The following is a 20,614-nucleotide window of genomic DNA, read 5'->3' on the forward strand; positions in this document are numbered from 1 at the left end:
CTGGGCATGTGCACCTCCTTAAGTCCCATCTCACTGGAAGCCAGCTCTGTTACAGAATACCAATCAGGTTCATGCAGTAAGCCTGCTCAGCCCTCCAGATTCCTACGTAGGTACCACCTGAATTGACCCTGGACAATGGGAAGGATCCAACATTATGTGGCCCCACAAGTTATATCCTACTTCCTTATGACAATGGCAGAAGTCTTAAGGCCATTATCACAATTGGTCACTTCTCACTGCTATACCATTCCTCCACTTATTTCTCTGTTATCTATTTTCTCTCACATGCCCATCAACTTATCACCAACTTTACCAGCACCCACTCACAATTGTAATTTGCAGAGCCCAACTAATCTATCAACCAAGAACACAGTGGGTCATAGTAAATTTGATTCCATCACCAACATGCCAAGATAAACATTTAATTTTAAGATCCACAATGAGAACTTGGTCCAGTATCATTCTACTGATGCTCAATATGTGACAGCTGGCAATAAATTTTGTAAGTTTCACATCAGTCCAAGCTGGAGTCAATGGACCTTCAAATTTGCCTTGGAAGTACTTTTACTGGGAATATACCTATGCCCCTTTGCATGGAATTTAAATAATAAAGCAATGTAAAAATGTTTATCTTAAAAATTTCCTGCACAGCAAGTGTGAATGCATAACAAGACATAGCATCAATAAAATGTAGAGAAATGCTCTGTCAGAATCAAACTTGTCCTTTCACAGCAGTAGTTGATTATCTAAGAGAACCTGCCATTAACCCAATGTATTGCTTCATCTGTACAAAAGACTAACAGTTCATAGGCATTAAACACGCTCCATTTCAATGAGGAGCCTGACCTATCATTTGAGTTTGTATACTATAACCCAAGGAGAAATGAATATATTTTCAGCTTTTAATTGCATTTCAAAGTATTTGTCACTCATCCTCACCTGTATTCAGATAACCCAAGGAGTAGTTCCCCTTCCAAGATTCTGTATTCATGTTTAGGGCTTGGGATAATGTACAGACCAGTCAACTTTGTTGTGTATTTTTTCTTTAGAAGATCATACATCAGGAGAGTCTGAAATAAAGAAAGTAAATGATAAATTTACAAGATTATTCCATACTGGAAACTGGAAGAAAAACAGAAGTTAATGAAATGCTCAGTAGGTTCAGGCTAATAATCATAGGCAGAAAAAGTGCAAAGGTTTAAACAATCTTTTTAATCAGACTGTGAGAAAATAGTTGGACGGGAGTAATTGGAGAAAGTATTGGCAGAGAATGTAGTCATTGTGATGGGACTGGAAAAAATGGAATAGACTTTCCAATGAGAGGAAATGGGTACTCAGTAAGGACAAGGTATATCACCCAAGCAGATAGGAGCAGCAAGGTAAATGTTGGGAAAGTAGAGTCATGCATCATCCGTTAACAATCCTTCAAGCTCATCTTTGGGATTTATCACTAAGGGGTAAATTGTAGAAAATGAACAGATGAGAGCCATTATAATTTAGTGAAAAGTCTTAATCACAGTGATAAAGGTCATGGAGTCTTGAATATTGAGTTTGAGTGGGATTGAAGTCAAAGTGATGAAGAATAAATTATGGGGCAAAGAGATAAGAACAACTTACAACAAAGTACACCAAGGATTTTGCAGACGCAATTTGACATGTCTCATATTTCCAAACAGAGAAGTTACTGCATATCACAATCAGAATTATTATCACTGTCTTATGACATGAAATTTGTTACTTTGTGGCTGCAGTACAGTGCAAGACATAAACAAATTTCACAGTATGACCAAATACTTAGTTAAACTTGTAGATATTTAGGAACAGCTTTTTTTAAATATAGGGATGTTTAGGATTTCATAATTAACAAGGAATCCAGGTGCTGCTTTAGACAGCAACTGGATGGGACTGAACATTGCAGGACGATGGAAGTGGCTAAGCCATAAAAAAGTCCTGATTTGCATTATTGAACTCGTGTTCACACAAATAATCTGAGCTACTAATATCTAGAGAACATGCAACCACTCATAATTGGACCTTTGTAGCATTTTATGGGCTAGATTTTCTATCTCCAAGCAATATACTGAATTTCCATGAGGTACGCTCAGGCTGGGATCTAATTAATGGCATAGAGGATAAAACTTGTTGTAAATCTTGTCAATGCTACATACCTCTTACAATTTTCTTTTGGTTGAAAAGGATGCTTTCAACTATTTTATATGGTCAGTGCTATCCCACTGAATCACACTATATTTTTCACCCAATCCAAGTTGATCATATATATAATTTTGCTTTAGAGTAGTCAAAGGAAATAAAAGACAGATATAAGTACCTGGAAAATGGGCCGAGGTGTTTCAGCATGAGTGGTTGTGCCCTTATCGGAAAGGATGTAGAGTTTTGTATCTCTCACCAGTACAATGTTTGTACTGTCAACCAAACCCCTCTCCATTTGGACTGCCTGGCCCTTATACTTGGATTTTCTTATGTTCCAGATCGATATAACTTCAGAATTTAAACTCCTGCATACAGCATAACTGAAAAAAGTAATACAGAAATATAAAAATCTAAGGAATAAACACTTTTTGTTACAGAACCTTTTATTTCCTGTTTTAAAATAACACCGAAGTGATTTATTGTTAGTTCCTAGAGATGGAATTACAGGTGGATTCTCTTTTCCCTGTTTTCTAGTCCAGGTCACATTCTCAAAGATTTATGCTGTTTCTGAAAATTTGTGATCAACTGTAGAAATGTACATGATACCTAGCATGATAAATACATCATGAGCATTATTTTAATAAGTATTAGCAAAACCATCACATGAATGTAATTAGGAACAAAAGTTGTCCACTTAGACCAAAATGAAAATAGTCATCAATTAAATTTTTTTTTCAAAACCTTGTAGATGCAGAAAATTGGAAATAAAAGCAGAAAATGCCGGAAAAATTCAACATGCCAAACAATATCTTATGCAGATAAAGAGAAACAGATAACAGTTCAGTCAGACCCTTCATCAGCACTGAGGAAGAGAGAAACAAGCAGTGTAGAGAGAGGAGGTGTGGAGGGTAGTGGATGGAACAAGAGAATTTCTCTGACAGGATGAAAAAATGTGGTATTAAAGAGGTAGTTAAGCTCTAACGTGTTCCTAATTTTAGTTTTTTTAAATTTAGAGTTGCAGCGCAGAACTGGCCTTTCCAGCCCACTGAGCCGAGCCGCCCAGCAGCTCACCAATTTAACCCTATAGCTCAATCACAGGACAATTTACAATGACCAATCAACCTACTAACCGGTTAAGTTTTTGGACTGAGAGAGGAAACTGGAGAATGTCCATGCATACAAGAAGGACGTATAAACTTTCTTATAGAGGACACTGGAATTAAACTCCAAAGTCCAACACCTTGAGCTGTAATAGTGTCGCGCTAATTTCTATGGTACTGTGGCGCTAATGTTGCACAGTTTATGTAACAACCGGCCTGCTGGGACATGATAGGCCTAAGATTACAACGGGAGAAAGAAGAATAAAGGAATGGGATGTCAAGTGGCCTGTTTGATATCAAGAGCAGGAGTTATCTAAAGTTCTAGAATTTATATTGAGTCCTACAGGTTACCATGTGCATAAGGTGTGGTGGTGCTCTTCAGGCTTCTGTTGGGCCTTGTTGTAACAGTGCATCAGAGGGGTCAGAGTTTGAGAGGGATGGGGAATTAAGGTAGCAAGTAATTAGAAGCAACAGTTCACTCCTGCATGCTGAGTGCAGGTGTTTCACAAAGTTGTCATCCACTCTGCATTTGGCTTCTTCAATGTATCATACAACAATCACATTGTGACCACCAAGTCCAGTACACTGGATTGGAAGGGATGCAGAGGATTTGGAAAACTGTTTGGGAAGGGAAGAAGTGGAAGGACAGGTGTTACTCCTCCTATGGTTGTGTGAGAGTGTGCCATAAAATGGGTGGTGGTTGGCAGAGAGGAGGAGTGGAACAAGGAGTAACAACTGGATCAATCTCTCCAAATTGTTGAAGCTAGTGAAAATTGTAACAAATGATCCACTGAATGCAGAGGCTGGAGGGTGGAAGGTAAGGACCAGGAGATCTCTGTTCTAGCTCAGGAGCGTTGGATCTAACATTTAGCCATATTCATCATTATAGACTGTGTTGTATGACGTGGGCAATCATGGTCTACGATCTGTCTTTGCCTGTGGGGAAGAGCCCCTTCACACTGTTGTTCTTATTCTTTTCTTATCCATGACCTTGATTGTTCTTGGCAAATTTTCTACGGAAGTGGTTTGCCATTGCCTTCTCCTAGCCATTGTTTTCATAAGACGGGTGACCCTGGCCATTAACAATACTCCTCACAGATTGTCTGCTTGACATCAGTGGTCACATAACCAGGACCTGTGATATGCACCACCTGCTCCTATGGCTTCACGTTACCCTGATCGGCGGGGGGGGGGGGGGGGGCGCTAAGCAGGTGCCACACCTTGCCCAAGGAAAAAGCACCATACACCTCCTTTGGTAGAGAGGTATCCCCACCCCACCAGCTGTTTCATTCTGCATAAGATAAACAGTGCAGGGCCCTCCAGATTAAGATAGGGTTCCGTTCATGAACCAAACTGGTCGTAAATCAGAAAGGAACAGAACAGCTGTGACAGGAGAGTGAGAAAGCACAGGGGACATCAAACAGGCATGAGAAGAGTAGCCATCAGCTGACACAGTGAGTAAGCATTTCTGCTCAGCGGTCCCACCTCTGCCTGGGTTGACCCAACCCCTAATTGTTCTGGGCTAAGTGGTGTGGAGAGGGACAAGGAGAGAAATGCCCTGTTCCCACTTGGCAGAGGATGCCCACAACTCCATAGAAACCATCAATTCTGGCCCATCCATCCTGCTGTCTCCCAAATGCTTGGGTCCAAGGTTCAGTCATTCATAACCCAGGGAGTACAAGTGTTGCAAATGCATGATACTTAAATGCATCATGAAATGGGTAGAACAGTGTTTTCTGATATGTCCTTTTCATAAGAACTCATAGATGACAGTAAGACATCCTAAAGTACTTCATAGGAGTATCACTTGGACAGTAAGACAAGAGTATGTGAGGCCAGATCACCGAGAGCTGGGTTAACAATTTAGGTTTTAGAACGCACCTTAGATGAAGGGAGGGTGGAGTGGGACGGATTACCATTGCACTTTTTAATCTGTAAGGATGCTCTCCCAATCCAATGCTCAAAGATAAAGTAAAATCTAACACTTCCACTGAAATATTCAATAACCTTTGCAATTTCCCTTTTGTTGACCAATACTGATCACATTTTCACTTAATGGAGGGCAAACAAACATAGCTATTGTTTACAAAAATAATTTTATCAATGAAATAAATCCTGGACATCGAAACCTCACCTGGGATTATTCTTCATGGGAGTGATTTCTACAATGCCTTCAGCCTTCTTCATATTACTTGTAGTGACGGCTAGTGATTGATCATTTATCCTCAAAGCCAAGTTCCACACCCGCAGAAAGTTCTCTCCATTGCAGATTGCCAGACAGAAACGCAAGTCAAGGCATGTCCCTGAAATATTGAAATGACTATTGCTTATTTAGACATATTTGTGAAAATATATAATTAATTGTCTGCAAATGACACTGATTTCCGCTCTCCCTTATCCTTATATGCTGTCACCCGATACTGGTGTGGTTCTATCAACAAGAATGGTTTTCTACCTAGACCTACAACTAGACCTGTCTGATTTATACCCACGTTCATTTTCAACAAAATTACTTAATAAGAGTCAGAAGTGTGTGCTTGGCATTGCTAATTGATCTTTGTGGAGACTACTATAATATTTATAGTAGTATTTTAGCTGAGCTATTTATTCAATTTAACAAAGTCTTTTAAGAGATTTAACATTGACTAACAGGATACTGTTACAACCAAACACTGAGTAAGTTCCTACATTAATTAACCGATGTAATTCAAATATTTTGCTCATCAACAATCTGTCAAGATGATTTTCTTATGCATACTGATTAAATAATCTACATGAAGTCTTTAGCAGGGAAGTACTTAAGAATGTAACTACCTGCAACAACCTAAGAAATAGATCGCGACTTATTCATGGATAACTGTTTAATGTCTTTTGAACGGTTGTCTAATAAATATAATTTACCCAGATCCCATTTTTTAGATACTTACAAATTAGAAACTTTTGGGATAATATGTTACAGACTTTTCCGAATTCATACCCAACGTATATCACAGAAATTTTTTTAGGTTTAAACCCTTATCAGAAGTGTTTAATAGCAACCATTTATGATATGATCATGAAAACACAGCCAGATATATCAGATAAGATTAAGAATGAATGGGAAAAACTTCAATTTTCCTTACCTACAGAGAAATGGGAAATTAATTTTACATTTAGTTAACTCTTCTTCTATATGTACTAAACACGTGTTGATACAATTTAAAGGTGGTGAATAGGGCTCATATGTCGAAGGACAAACTTGCTCCTTTTTACTCTCATATTAATCCTATCTGCGATAGATGCCATTCCAAAGTAGCCTCTTTGACTCATATGTTTTGGTCTTGCCCACTTTTGGAGAAATATTGGAACGATATTTTTGGTATTCTTTCAACAGTTTTGAGTATTAATTTACACTCACCCTATTACTGCAATTTTTGGCTTACCAATGGTGGATAATAGTCATTTATCCCCATCGGCTTGTCGGATGATTGTGTTTGGTACATTAATGGCCAGAAGGTCCATTTTATTGAACTGGAAAGAGATTAATCCTCCAACTACATTCCAATGGTTTTCCCAAACTATATCTTGTTTAAATTTAGAGAAAATTAGAAGTGTTATTTTTGATCCTTTGATTAAATTTGAAGAAACCTGGAGACCATTTATTCAACACTTTCATATGAGCTAAATTGACCTTTCCCGAACCTCTTTTATTACCTTTAATTATTTGGATAGAGGAATGGAGTTATTGACACTACTGTTTATACCTGTTGTAATACAATAGCCCTTTTTTTCCCTTCAGTTTATTTTCAAATTAGTTAGTTGCTTTTTTTATATATATTTTTTTTAAATTTGAGTTTTTTTTCATTATAAATACAGGATGAGTTTGGGAGATTTGGCACATTTGTGTTATTAATAGTTGATACTTGTATATACTGCTCTATTAACTTTGTATTCCCAATCTCTCTGTATTTCTATCGTTACTATGTTTTATTTGAAAATCATTAAAAAGATTTAAAAAGAAATAGATGCAAGAATGCAATTCTGCCTGCTCCACCAGTCAATAGAACCATGAATGATCTTTTACCTCACTGAAATTATCCTGCAGAAACCCCATAAACCTTCATTTCCTTAATATCCAAGGATCAGTCAGTTTCATTCTCGACTGACCGACTAATCCTCATTGACCTGCTGTGTAGATAAGTTCAAAGAGTCACAATTTCTCAGTCAAAAATAAATTATCAGCTTGCTTCTGGTTAGTTACCCTTGTATTTTGAAACTTAACTCTTAATTCTAGACAACTCAGTTCAAGCAAACATCATCCTTGTAACTACCCTGTCAAACCTTATAAAAACAACAAAAGCACCTTTAATTCTTTCACATTGAAATCATGGACCTGATCTGCTTAAAGAATATAACTTCATCTCATGAATTGATCTGATGAACCTTTATTGCAAACCCTACAGTGTAAATATATCCTTCCTTTGGCTGGGAAACAAAACCAAACACAATAATCAGGTATAGTTGCACAAGGATCTTATATCATTGCAGGAAGCAGTCTTTACTCTTGTACTCAAGTGTTCTTGAACTAAAAGCCAATGTAGTATTTGCTTTTCTAACTGCTTTTTTATGCCAGCTCATTAACTTTCAGTGATTGATATGAAGGACAAGGACACTCAGGTTCCTTTGAACACCAATAAATCTTCAGTCTGTTAAACAAACTCTTAGATAAGTGATTCTGCAGGTGCTGGAAATCCAGAGTGACACACACACACACACACACAAAATGCTGCAGGATCTCAGCAGGTCCGGCGGCATGGATGAAAAGGAATAGAGTCAAGGTTTTGGCCCCCTTCATCACGATCGGAAAAGAAAGGGGAAGAAGCCAGAATCAAAAGGCGGGGGAGGGAGAGGAATGAGTACGAATCAACACATACTAACTGGCAAGTGATAACTCTAGTCAAGTGAGGGGAAGGTAGGTAGGTGGGAGAGGGTTGATGAGGAGAAGTATTTATTTCTCTACTTTTTCCTTCCAGAACTGAGTTTCCCACATTATATGTTATCTGTCATGTCTTGTCCATCATTATATGTTATCTGTCATGTCTTGTCCATTCATTTATATTCCCTTGAAGTCTCTCTGCACCCTCCTCACAATCCACTCTAGTACCCAGCTTTGTGCCATCAGCAGTGCTGTATTACATTTGGTCCCCTCAGCCAAATCACAGATGTGGATTGCAAGCAGTCAGGATTCCAGCATTGGTTTCTGCAGCATTCACAGGCTTACTGCTGTCCACAGCGTCTGAACCTAAAAGTGAACCTTCTATTTCTTCCTCTTGTTTTCCATTCAATACCCGACCTTCAACAAATGCCAGGGCAATTCTTAGATCAGCACGTGAAAGTGCAGAAAATGGAGGAACATGGACATTGTGAAAGTAGAGGTAATTAGTTTAGTTAAGGAATTTAGTTACAGTTTAACTAGTTTGCACATCATTGTGGACCAAATGTCTGTTCCTGTGCTGAACTTTTCCATGTTCTATTAACCAATTATACTAATTATACCAATTATTAACCAATTATACTATATTCAAATTTTGTGGGGCATCTTATTAACTGAGACATACAAGTCCAAAGACACTACATTCAACGATTCCCTCCTTATTAATTCTCTCAAAAACACTAAAAGGTTTGCCGAACATACTTTTTCTTTCATAAATCCATGTTGTCTCCCACCAATACAAGCCTGTTTAGATGTACAGTGGGATTCAGCTTTTTACTAATTACTCCAATAAAGAGTTAGAATTGTAAACTTGCAGAATAGCAACCCGGAATGATGCTGATATCTCTTTCCGAAGGAGCTGTGCAGGACTATTTACCACGTCATATGCAACACACACACAAAATGCTGGAGGAACACAGCAGGTCTGGAAGCATCTGTGGAAATGAATAAACAGTCCATGTTTTGTCCAAGACCCTTCCACTAGACTGGAAGGGAAAGGGAAATAATCCAGAATAAAAAAGGTGGGGAGGAGGAGAAAGATAACAAGCTGAAAGGTGATAAGTGAATCCAGGTGGGTGGGGGAGAAGGGATGAAGTAAGAAGCTGAGAGGTTTTGGTGGAAAAGGCAAGGACTGGAGAAGGAGGAATCTGATAGGAGAGGAGAGTGGACCATGGGAGAAAGGGAAGGAAGAGGGGCATCAGGGAGAGGTGACAGGCAGGTGAGAAGAGGTAAGAGACCAGAGTCAGGATTAGAAGAGGAGGGGAGGGAAGGGGGAAAAATACCACAAGTTGGAGAAATCAATGTTCATGCCATCAGGTTGGGAGGCTATCAAGCCAGAATATGTGGTGTTGCTCCTCCACTCTGAGAGTAACTCATCATGGCAGAAGAGGTGGCCATGGACTGGCATGTCGGAACGGGAATAGGAGTATGAATTAAAATGGTTGGCCACCAAAAAATCCTGCTTTTTGTGGATGGAGTGGAGTTACTAGAAAAAGTGGTTCCCAAATCTACATCAGTTCTAACCATTGTTGAGGAGGCCACATCAGGAGCACCAGATACAGTACACAGCCCCAACAGATTCACAGGGGAAGTGTTGCCTCACCTGGAAGGACTGTTTGAAGCCCTAATTGGAGGTGAATGGGCAAGTGTAGAGTTTTTGTCACTTATAGGAATAAATGCCAGGATAGAGATTAGAGGGAAGGGATGAATGGATAAGGGAATCATAGAGAGTGCAATCCTTGTGGAAAGTGAAGTTGTGGAATGTAAAGATGTGTTTGGTGGTAGGGCCCATTGAAAATGATAGAAGTTGCAAAGAATGATGTTTGGGATGTGGAGTCTCATGGGGTGGTAGGTAGGTGAGGACAAGAGGAACTCTATCCCTGTTAAGGCAATGGGAAGTTGGGGTGAGTGTGTATGTGCATCAAATGGAGATCTGAGTAAGGACATCAGCGGCGAAGGAAGGGAAATCCCATTCTTTGAAGGGGACACTTTTGATGTCCTGCAAAGGAAAGTCCCATCCTAAGAACCAATATGGTGTAGGCAATGGAACTGAGAAAAGGGAATCGCACGTTTGTGGGAGACAGAGTGGGAAGAGATATAGTCAAGTTAGCCGTGGGAGTCGGTAGGTTTATAAAAGATATCAGTAGACAATTTGTTTCCAGAGAGAGAGACAAAATGATCAAGAAAGGGGAGTGAGAAATGTACCAAGTAAATTTAAGAGCAGGGTGAAAGTTGGAGGCAAAGTTGATGAAATTGAAGAGCATGGGTGCAAGAAACACCACCAATGCCGTTGTCAATGAAACACAGAAAGAGTTGGAGCGCATTATCATGGAAGGCATGGAACACAAACTGTTCTATGTAGCCAATCAAAAAGTAGCATAGCTGGTCCTCATGTGGATGCCCAAGGCTACACCCTGAGTTTGGAGTATGTGTGAGGAGCTGGAAGAAGAATTGGTGAAGCTGAGGACCATTTCCACCAGGAGGAGGAGTGGCAGAGAGGAACTGGTCAGGTTTGTTGTTGAGAAAGAAGCAGAGAGCTTTAAGGTCTTCTTGATAAGGACTAGAAGTGTGTATGGACTGGACATTCACAGTGAAAATAAGACAATCAGGGCAAGGGAATTGAACATTGTTGAGGAGATAGAAAGCATGTGTGCTGATGCAGGTGCGAAGGGACTGAAATGGGGAATAAAATGGAGTCAGACAGAGTTCAGTGGGACAGGAGCAGGCAGAAGCAATTGGCCTATCTGGACAGTTAGGTTTATGGATTTTGGGTAGGAGGTAGAAACGAGCAGTGCAGGGTAAGGTAATACTGTACGTGGTTGGTGCATGTGAATAACTCACTACAATGTGTTATTTTGAAACAGCCAATTCATTGAACAACAAAGGAAAAAATGAGGAAATGAGATGTTTTTTCTGAAAATGATTTCAATTAATTTGTTACTTAAAAATAATTCTGTCTATTCTCCGTAACTGTTCAGCTGTTCCATTTGAATTGATTAAGACTAGGAGCAACAAACTCCTGGAGGAACGCAGAAGCAGCACTTGTGGGAGGAAAGGAACAGTCAACACTTCAGGTTGAAATCCACCATCAGGAAATTCCTTTCCTCCTGCTGCTCGACCCATGGGCTTCCTCCAGCAGAATGCTTGTTGCTCCAGATTCTGGCTGCTGCAATACCTTGTGTGGCCTCTGATTGAAACTGAATTCCAGTTTCCAGTTGCAAACTTAGATTTTCAGTGAGGAGCCTGGACTGTTAAGAGAGTTTGTTGTTCTGACAGAGAAAGCTATTGGAACAAAACTTACACCCACAGTCCACGGCAGAGTAGCGTAGTGGTTAGCACAATGCTTTACTGTACGAGCAACCCAGGTTCAATTCCCGCTGTAGCCTGCAAGGTGTTTGTACGTTCTCCCCATTCCTGTGTGGATTTCCTCCCACAGTACAAAGACCTACTGGTTAGTAGGTTAATTGGTCATTATAAATTATAATGACTGCACAGATCAGGCCGTGATTAGGCTAGGGTTAAATTGGGCGTTTCTGGGCCTCATATCTTGAAGGGCTGAAAGCGCAGGTGGATGGGTGGATGTTTGGATTTCATGCTCTAAAAAGCTTGGTGCCAATTGCCAAACTAACAGGCAGGGTCTACAGCTTCACTCATCAAATGAACCCTTTATCTTTCCCAGTTTCCCACCCCACCCCATCTCTCCTTCACAACATGAACTAGTGATGAACATTGATAGTGGGAACAATAACCAATGGATGTCACCTCATACAACAGATGTAAAACAAAACACCAGGATATTATCATTTGTTGGTTCATCTTAATTTCTCAACATGCAAGGAGACTTTTTGAAATACAATCCTCGACATTTTGGGGAGAGATCACTTGCCTGCAACTGCTATTGAAGAGAAAGCAGCCAAGTGTTTGTGGTCTTCTGTTTCTAGGTTCCAGGAGACAATCTTGGAGATATTTGTTTTGAGAGAGCAGCAAAGTGCCACAAGATGAGAGCCTGAGTCATTCACAGACAGGAAGGAAAGGTGATGATTACAACAACCTGTTACTGTGCGGACGTAAGCAAAAGTCTTCGCACCAAACAGTTCAATGTGGAGTACTTCACGCAGCCTTGAGCATGGATACCTGAAATAACAGTGCGAGAAATGGGAAAAAATTCACTGGTGATGAACACGGCAGTCACGACACGCCGGTGATGATTACAACATTCAGAACACAACGGGAAGCGGCCTGGTCGAGGGAAGTGCCTGGTGTGAAAAGTGCTAGTCTTTGGCTCGAGAGTTTTCGGCGAGGAGGCTGACGGAGGAGACTACGCCAGGCACAATTGGAGAGGGTGAAGACATGACCGCTAAGCTGATTCAGTGTGCTACGTGCATGATGTGGGAGGTCAGGGACACTGATGGTGCCCCTGGCTGCTACAGCTGTGGAATGTGTGTCCAGATTCAGCTTCTGAAGGAGCATGTTGCAGCAGTGAAGAAAGAACTAGATGACCTCAGGTTCATCTGCGAAAACGAGAGTTTTCTGGACAGGACCTACAGTGAGGTCGTTACACCAAGGATACCGGGAGAGAGAAAGGGGGCGACAATGAGGAAGGAAAGGATGCTTAAAGTACAGGAGACCCCAGGGGACGTACCTCTCATATACAGGTTCACCCTGTTGGAAGCTGTCAGGACATAAGATACTGCCAGTCTGAGAGGCGGACAGGTTTGCGAGCTGAAAATTGGTGCAGAAGCAGAGCCGAGGAGGCAGACATCAGGAAGAGCCGTGGTAGTAGGGGACTCCATAGTAAGAGGTACAGAAAGGGGTTTCTGCGGCAATAGGCGAGATTTAAGGATGGTGTGTTGCCTCCCTGGTGCTAGGATCCAGGACATCACGGACCGATTGCAGGGAATCCTCAAGGATGAAGGTGAACAGCCGGAAGTGGTAGTGCATGTCGGCACAAATGACATCGGGAAGAAGAGGAAGGACATTCTGCAGCAGGACTTCTGAGAACTCGGAAGAAGGCTGAAAAGCAGGACTTCCAGGGTGGCTATCTCTGGTTTGCTTCCAGTTCCTCGTGCAGGAGAGGGCAAGAACAGGGAGATAATGGATCTGAATGTGTGGCTGAGGAACTAGTGCAGGAAGCAAGGATTTACTTTCTTGGACCACTAAGATGTTTTGAGGTAGGGATGAATTGTATAAAAGGGACGGGTTGCACCTTAATAGGCGGGGGACCAGCATTCTGGCAGACAGGTTTGTCACTGCAACACGGATGTGTTTAAATGAAGTAGTGGAGGGGAGGGGATGAACTGGAATTATAAGGATGGAGTTAAAGGGAAAGTGAAAATAAGTTAAAAAGGTCAACAGAATCAATGGAGTAGAAAGCTCAAGAAGAGATCATACAGTATGGCAAAGTGAAATAGGAATTGATATGAAAGGGGAGGGGAATAACGAATTAAATTATATATGAATGCACGAAGTATAAGGAATAAGGTAGATGAGCTTGAGGCTCAGTTGGAAATTGGCAAGTACGATGTTGTGGGAATAACAGAGACATGGCCTGGGAAATGAATATTCAAGGACATACATCTTATTGAAAGGACAGACTGACTGGCAGAGGGGGTGGGGTGGCTCTATTGGTGAGGAATGATATTCTGTCCCTTGCGGGGGGGGGGGGGGACATAGAATCAGGGGATGTAGAGTCAGTATGGATAGAACTGAGAAATTCTAAGGGTAGAAAGACCCTAATGGGAGTGTGGTGAACTACATATACCTGTCTGGACACGCCCCTGCTGACTGCTCCTGTGGCTCCTCCCACAGACCCCGGTATAAAGGCGATTGAGGCCTGAGCCCGGCCCTCATTCTCCAGGATGTAGTATGGTGATCAACTACTGCTTGTTCTTTCTTCCAGTCAATAAAAGCCGATATCTCGCCTTTACGTCTCAGAGAGAGTTAATGATGGTACATCAGGGAGTTATCTACAGGCCCCCAAACAGCAGTCTGGATGTAGGGTGTAAGTTGAATGAAGAGTTAAAATTGGCATGTCACAAAGGTAATGATACTGTTGTCATGGGGGATTTCAACAAGTAGGTAGACTGGGAGAATCAGAATGGTATTGGACCCCAAGAAAGGGAGTTTGTGGAGTGCCTCTGAGATGGATTCTTAGAACAGTTTGTACTGGAGCCTACCAGGGAGAAGGCAATTCTAGATTTAGTGTTGTGCAATGAACCGGATTTGATCAGGGACCTCGAGCTAAAGGAACCATTAGGAGGTAGTGACCATAATATGATATGTTTTAACCTACAATTTGAGAAGGAGAAGGGAAAATCGGATGTGTCAGTACTACAATTGAACAAAGGAAACTATGGAGCTATGAGGGAGGAGCTGGCCAAAGTTCAATGGAACAATACCTTAGCAGGGAAGACAGTGGAACAAAATTGGCAGGTATTTCTGGGAATAATGCAGAAGGTGCAGGATCGGTTCATTCCAAAGAGGAAGAAAGATCCTAAGGGGAGTAATGGGTGGCTGTGGCTGACGAGGGAAGTAAAGGGCAGTATAAAAATAAAAGAGAAGTATAACATAGCAAAGATGAGCAGGAAACCAGAGGACTGGGAAGCTTTTAAAGAGCAACAGAAGATAAAAAGACAATACGCCAAGAAAAAAATGAGGTACAAAGGTAAACTAGCCAAGAATATAAAGGATAGTAAAAGCTTCTTTAGGTATGTGAATAGAAAAAAATAGTTAAGACCAAAATTGGGCCACTGAAGACAGAAACGGGTGAATTTATTATGGGGAACAAGGAAATGGCAGACGAGTTGAACAGGTACTTTGGATCTGTCTTCACTAGGGAAGACACAAACAATCTCCCAGATGTAATAGTGGCCAAAGGAACTAGGGTAAAGGATGAACTGAAGGAAATTTATATTAGGCAAGAAACAGTGTTGGATAGACTGTTGAGTCTGAAGGTTGATAAGTCCCCGGGACCTGATGGTCTGCATCCCAGGGTAATTAAAGAGGTGGCTCTAGAAATTGTGGACGCATTGGTAATCATTTTCCAATGTTCTATAGATTCAGGAACAGTTCCTGCTGATTGGAGGGTGGCTAATGTTGTCCCGCTTTTCAAGAAAGGAGGGAGAGAGAAAACAGGGAATTATAGACCGGTTAGCCGGACGTCAGTGGTGGGAAAAATGCTGGAGTCAATTATAAAAGAGGAAATTATGACACATTTGGATAGCAGTAGAAGGATCAGTCGGAGTCAGCATGGATTTATGAAGGGAAAATCGTGCTCGAATAATCTTCTGGAGTTTTTTGAAGATGTAACTATGAAAATGGACAAGAGAGAGCCAGTGGATGTAGTGTACCTGGACTTCCAGAAAGCTTTTGATAAAGTCCCACATAGGAGATTAGTGGGCAAAATTAGGGCACATGGTATTGGGGGCAGAGTACTGACATGGATTGAAAATTGGCTGGCTGACAGGAAACAAAGAGTAGCGATTAACGGGTCCCTTTCGGAATGGCAGGCTGTGACCAGTGGGGTACCGCAAGGTTCGGTGCTGAGACCACAGCTATTTACAATATACATTAATGATTTAGGTGAAGGGATTAAAAGTAACATTAGCAAATTTGCTGATGACAAAGCTGGGTGGCAGTGTGAAATGTCAGGAGGATGTTATGTGAATGCAGGGTGACTTGGACAGGTTGGGTGAGTGGACAAATGTATGGCAGATGCAGTTCAATGTGGATAAATGTGAGGTTATCCACTTTGATGGCAAGAACAGGAAGGCAGATTCCTATCTAAATGGAGTCAAGTTAGGAAAAGGGAAGTACAACGAGATCTAGGTGTTCTTGTACATCAGTCAATGAAATCAAGCATGCAGGTATAGCAGGCAGTGAAGAAAGCCAATGGCATGCTGGCTTTTATAACAAGGGGAATTGAGTATAGGAGTAAAGGGGTCCTTCTGCAGCTGTACAGGGCCCTGGTGAGACCCCACCTGGAGTATTGTGAGCAGTTTTGATCTCCAAATTTGAGGAAGGACATTCTTGCTATTGAGGGAGTGCAGCGTAGGTTCACAAGGTTAATTCCCGGAATGGCGGGACTGTCATATGTTGAAAGATTGGAGCGACTGGGCTTGTATACACTGGAATTTAGGATGAGAGGGGATCTGATTGAAACATATAAGATTATTAAGGGATTGGACACGCTGGAGGCAGAAAGCATGTTCCCGCTGATGGGTGAGTCCAGAACTAGAGGCCACAGTTTAAGAATAAGGGATAGGCTATTTAGAACAGAGATGCGGAAAAACTTTTTCACCCAGAGAATGGTGGATATGTGGAATGCTCTGCCCCAGAAGGCAGTGGAGGCCAAGTCTCTGGATGCATTCAAGAGAGAGTTAGATAGAGCTCTTACAGATAGCAGGGTCAAGGGATATGGGGAGAGGGCAGGAACGGGGTACTGATTGTGTATGATCAGCCATGATCACAGTGAATAGTGGTGCTGGCTAGAAGGGCCAAATGGCCTACTCCTGCACCTACTGTCTATGAACACACCGGTGATGAACACGGCATTCAGGACACACCGGTGATGAACATATGGAGAGGCCTCATTTAAGAGAATTTTATTCAAGGTCAGAAATCCAGATTTAAGTACCACTAATTTGAAACTCAGATTTTGGTTTCAAGTTCATACTGATGTTGATTTCAAATCAGGAATTTGCTAATACAACTTGAGTGAACAGACATTGATCCTGTGCTGATATATCATGGAGCTAACGATAGAAATACCACCTTCACCCGGTAGTAGACTGAACTAAAGGGAGGAAATTCATGAGATCCATAGTGACAATCTCCTGAAGTATAAAGTTTCCTTCAGAAGAGGATACCCAGATGAGTTTGTGGGAGATTTGTTTCAGAGTGGCATAAGGAGTGGGAGATGACCAACGCCTTACAGGAGTGAGCAAGGGTTAAAAAAACTCACGAAAATCATATATAGGCCTCAAAAAATAATAGCCAAGATGTGGAGTTGAGATTGCAAAGGGATTTGGAAAGGTCATGTAATAAGGGCAATATCACAATTGTAATAGGGGACTTCAATATGCAAAGGGTTTGGCAAAATCAGGAGGGTGTTGGATCACAAGAGAGGGAATTTGTTGGATGCCTACGAGATGGCTTTTTTGAACAGCTTGTGTTTGAGCCTATACAGGGAAAGGCTATCTTAGATTGGAAGCTGTGTAAAACCCAGATCTTATTAGGGACCTTAATGCAAAGGAACCAGTAGGAGGCAGTGATCATAATATGATTGAATCCATGCTGCAATTTGAGAGGTCGAAGCACAAGGCACATATATCAGTATCACAATGGAATAAGGGTAATTACAGAAGCATGAGAAAGGAGCTTGCCCAGGTGGATTAGAGGAAGATACTAGTGGGGATGACGGCAGAGCAGAGAAAGCTGAAGTTTCTGGGAGTAGTTCACAAGGCACAGGATAGATATGTCCCAAGAGGAAGAAGTTCTCAAATGGTAGGGGGAGGCAGCCGCGGCTGACAAGGGAAGTTAGGGACTACATAAAAGCCAAGTGCATATAAGGCAGCAAAAGTGAGTGGGAAGTTGAATGACTGGGAAGCTTTTAAAATCCAACAGAAGGTAGCTAAAAAGATAAAATACGAAGGCAAACTAGTCAATAATATAAAGCAGGATACCAGAAGTTATTTCCAGTAATATTAAGTGTAAAAAGGGAGGTGAGAGTTGATATTGGACCACTGGAAAATGATGTTGGTGAGGTAGTAATGGGGGACAAAGGAATGGCAGGTGAACTAAATGGGTAATTTGTATCTGTCTTCATTGTGGAAGACACTAGCAGCGTGCTAGAGGTCCATGAGCATCGGGGAGCAGGAACAAGTGATTTATTTCTTCAGCAGTTTGCACAATCATGTGGACATCAGCCAGTTAGAACAGTGAGAGGAGTTTAAAAGGAGACAGCTTTATAGAGTGGGCATTAGGTAGAGGGATCTAGAGTGGGAGGGCTTTGGCTCAATGGAGCTTTGGCGAGAACGAGTGAAGGCAGATACGATAACACCTTTTAAGAGACTCCTGGATAGGTACATGGAGCTTAGAAAAAATAGAGAGCTATGGGTAACCCTAGATAATTTCTAAGGACACGTTCTGCATAGCTTTGTGGGCCGAAGTGCCTGTATTCTGCCATAGGTTTTCTATGTTTCTAAGTTTCTATGAGTGCCATTGCTATTACAAAGGAAAATGTGCCAAGCAAGCTCAAAGGTCTTCAGGTGGAAATGTCACCTAGGTCAGATGGACTACATCCCAGAGTTCTGGGAGAGGTTGCTGGAGAGAGAATGGATGCATTGGTCATGATCTTTCAAAAATCATTTGATTTTGGCATGGTTTCGGAGGACTGGATGATTTCAAATTACCCTCCGCTCTTTAGGAAGGGAGGAAGACAAAAGATAGGAAGTTATAGGCCAGTTAGCCTAATCTCAGTGGTTGGAACAGTGTTGGAGTCCATTATTAAGGATGAGGTTTTGGGGTACTTGGAGACTAATGATAAAATAAGTCAAAGTCAGCATGGTTTCTGTAAAAGGAAATCTTGCCTGACAAATCTGTTAGTGTTCTTCAAGGAAGTAACAAGCAGGGTGGACAAAGGAGAGGCAGTGGATGTCATTTACTTCGATTTTCAGAAGGCGTTTGATAAGGTGCTACACACAAGGCTGTTTAACAAGATAAAATCCTAAGGCATTACAGGAAAGATACTGGCATGGACAGTGGAATGGCTAACAGGTAGGAGGCAGTAAGTGGGAGTAAAAGGGGCTTTGCTGGTTGGCTGCCAGTGACTAGTGGTGTTCTTCAGGAGTCACTACTGGGACGACTACTTTTCACATTGTTTGTCAAGGATCTGAATAAAGGAATTGATGGTTTTGTGGCAAAACTTGTGAATGATATAAAGATAGGTGGAGGGGTAGGTAGTGCTGAGGAAGCAATGTGATTGCAGCAGGACTTGGACAAATTGGAAGAATGGGCAAAAAAGTGGCAGATGGAATACAGTGTTGCGAAATGTATGATAATACATTTTGATAAAAAGAGCAAAAGTGCCAGCTATTGTCTAAATGGAGAGAAAATTCAAACATCAGAGGTCCGAAGGGACCAGGAGTCTTTGTGCAAGACTCCTAGAAGGTTAATTTACAGGTTGAGGCTGTAGTAAAGGAGGCAAATGCAATGTTGGCATTTATTTCAAAGGAAATAGAATTTAAAAACAAGGAGATAATGCTGAGGCTTTATAAGACATTAGTCAGGCCACACTTGGGGTATTGTCAACAGTTTGGGGTCCCATTTCTTATTGGAGAGAGTGAGGAGATGATTCCAGGAATGAAGAGGTTAACAGATGCAGAGAGTTTGGCAGCTGTGGGCCTGTACTCAATAGAATTTAGAAGAATCTGGGGGTATCTAATTGAAACCTACCGAATTTTGAAAGCCTAGATAAGGTGGATGTGGAGAAGGTGTTTCCTATGGTGGAGATGTCCAGCACTAGAGGGCACACTTTCAAAATTGAGAGGTGACTCTTTAGAACAGACGTAAGGAGGAATTACTTTTTTAGCCATAGTGTATCTGTGGAACGTTCTGCCATAGACACCTGTGGAGCCAAGACCATAGTTTTCTGATTGATCAGGACATCAAAAGTTATAGTGAGAAAGCAGGCGTTTGGTGTTGGCTGGGATCTCAGATCAGCCATGATGGAATGGCGAAGCAGACTCGATGGGCTGAATGGCCCATTTCTGCTCCTATGTCTCATGGTCTTATGACCTGTGCCATTTTGAAATATTGTCATGATTTCAAGAAAAAGTTTTCAAGTACATTCTAGAATATTTATTACATAGAGTATCAATTACATTCAGAATAAATTGGGCTTGAAAATCAATGTGGTTCTTTGGATTGTAGCTTAATTTTCATAAATATGAAAACTGCACAGTATAACTTAAATCATATTTTGTTAAACAGAATACCCTTCATAAGGAAAAGTTACTATGGAAAACACAATGGAAATAGCGAACAGTGTAATGTCCAGAAAATAAGGATAATTAATTGCCAAAATATGGAAAACATTGGATATACATAGTAGCCAAAGACTTAAATAAATCAGAGTGTAAAAATACAATTGTTTTAAGAAAATTCCTTAAAACTTTGAAAAATATGAACCTATCTTTCCAGTTCTGATATGATGATACTACTATAAATGTCCATTTTTCATTTTTAGCTCCAATAACCAGAATGTACAAATTTTTGTTGATGTAAATTTAACAATTCTGGTCTATGCACATTAGAATTGTAATACTTTCACTACTTCCAGTTAAACCATAAAAAGGTAATTTGCACTCAGGTCTCCTAATTACAACTACCA

General features: G+C 41.1%; 1 protein-coding gene across 5 annotated transcripts in view; it reads right to left on the reverse strand.

Moving 5' to 3' along the window:
• LOC132396626 (uncharacterized) overlaps positions 1-20,614 on the reverse strand; it is a 127,862-nt gene that overhangs the window by 26,519 nt on the left and 80,729 nt on the right. For all 5 annotated transcript variants that reach the window (XM_059974333.1, XM_059974329.1, XM_059974330.1 and 2 more), the window contains 4 exons: positions 12,110-12,357; positions 5,386-5,554; positions 2,330-2,531; positions 940-1,070 (listed from right to left, as the gene is read on the reverse strand). In XM_059974333.1, coding sequence (XP_059830316.1) covers positions 940-1,070; positions 2,330-2,531; positions 5,386-5,554; positions 12,110-12,357 — 750 coding nt within the window. The remainder of the gene's footprint in view (positions 1-939; positions 1,071-2,329; positions 2,532-5,385; positions 5,555-12,109; positions 12,358-20,614) is intronic.

This window comes from Hypanus sabinus, chromosome 7 (assembly GCF_030144855.1).
Source record: "Hypanus sabinus isolate sHypSab1 chromosome 7, sHypSab1.hap1, whole genome shotgun sequence".
In the NCBI taxonomy this organism is placed as follows: Eukaryota; Metazoa; Chordata; class Chondrichthyes; order Myliobatiformes; family Dasyatidae; genus Hypanus; species Hypanus sabinus.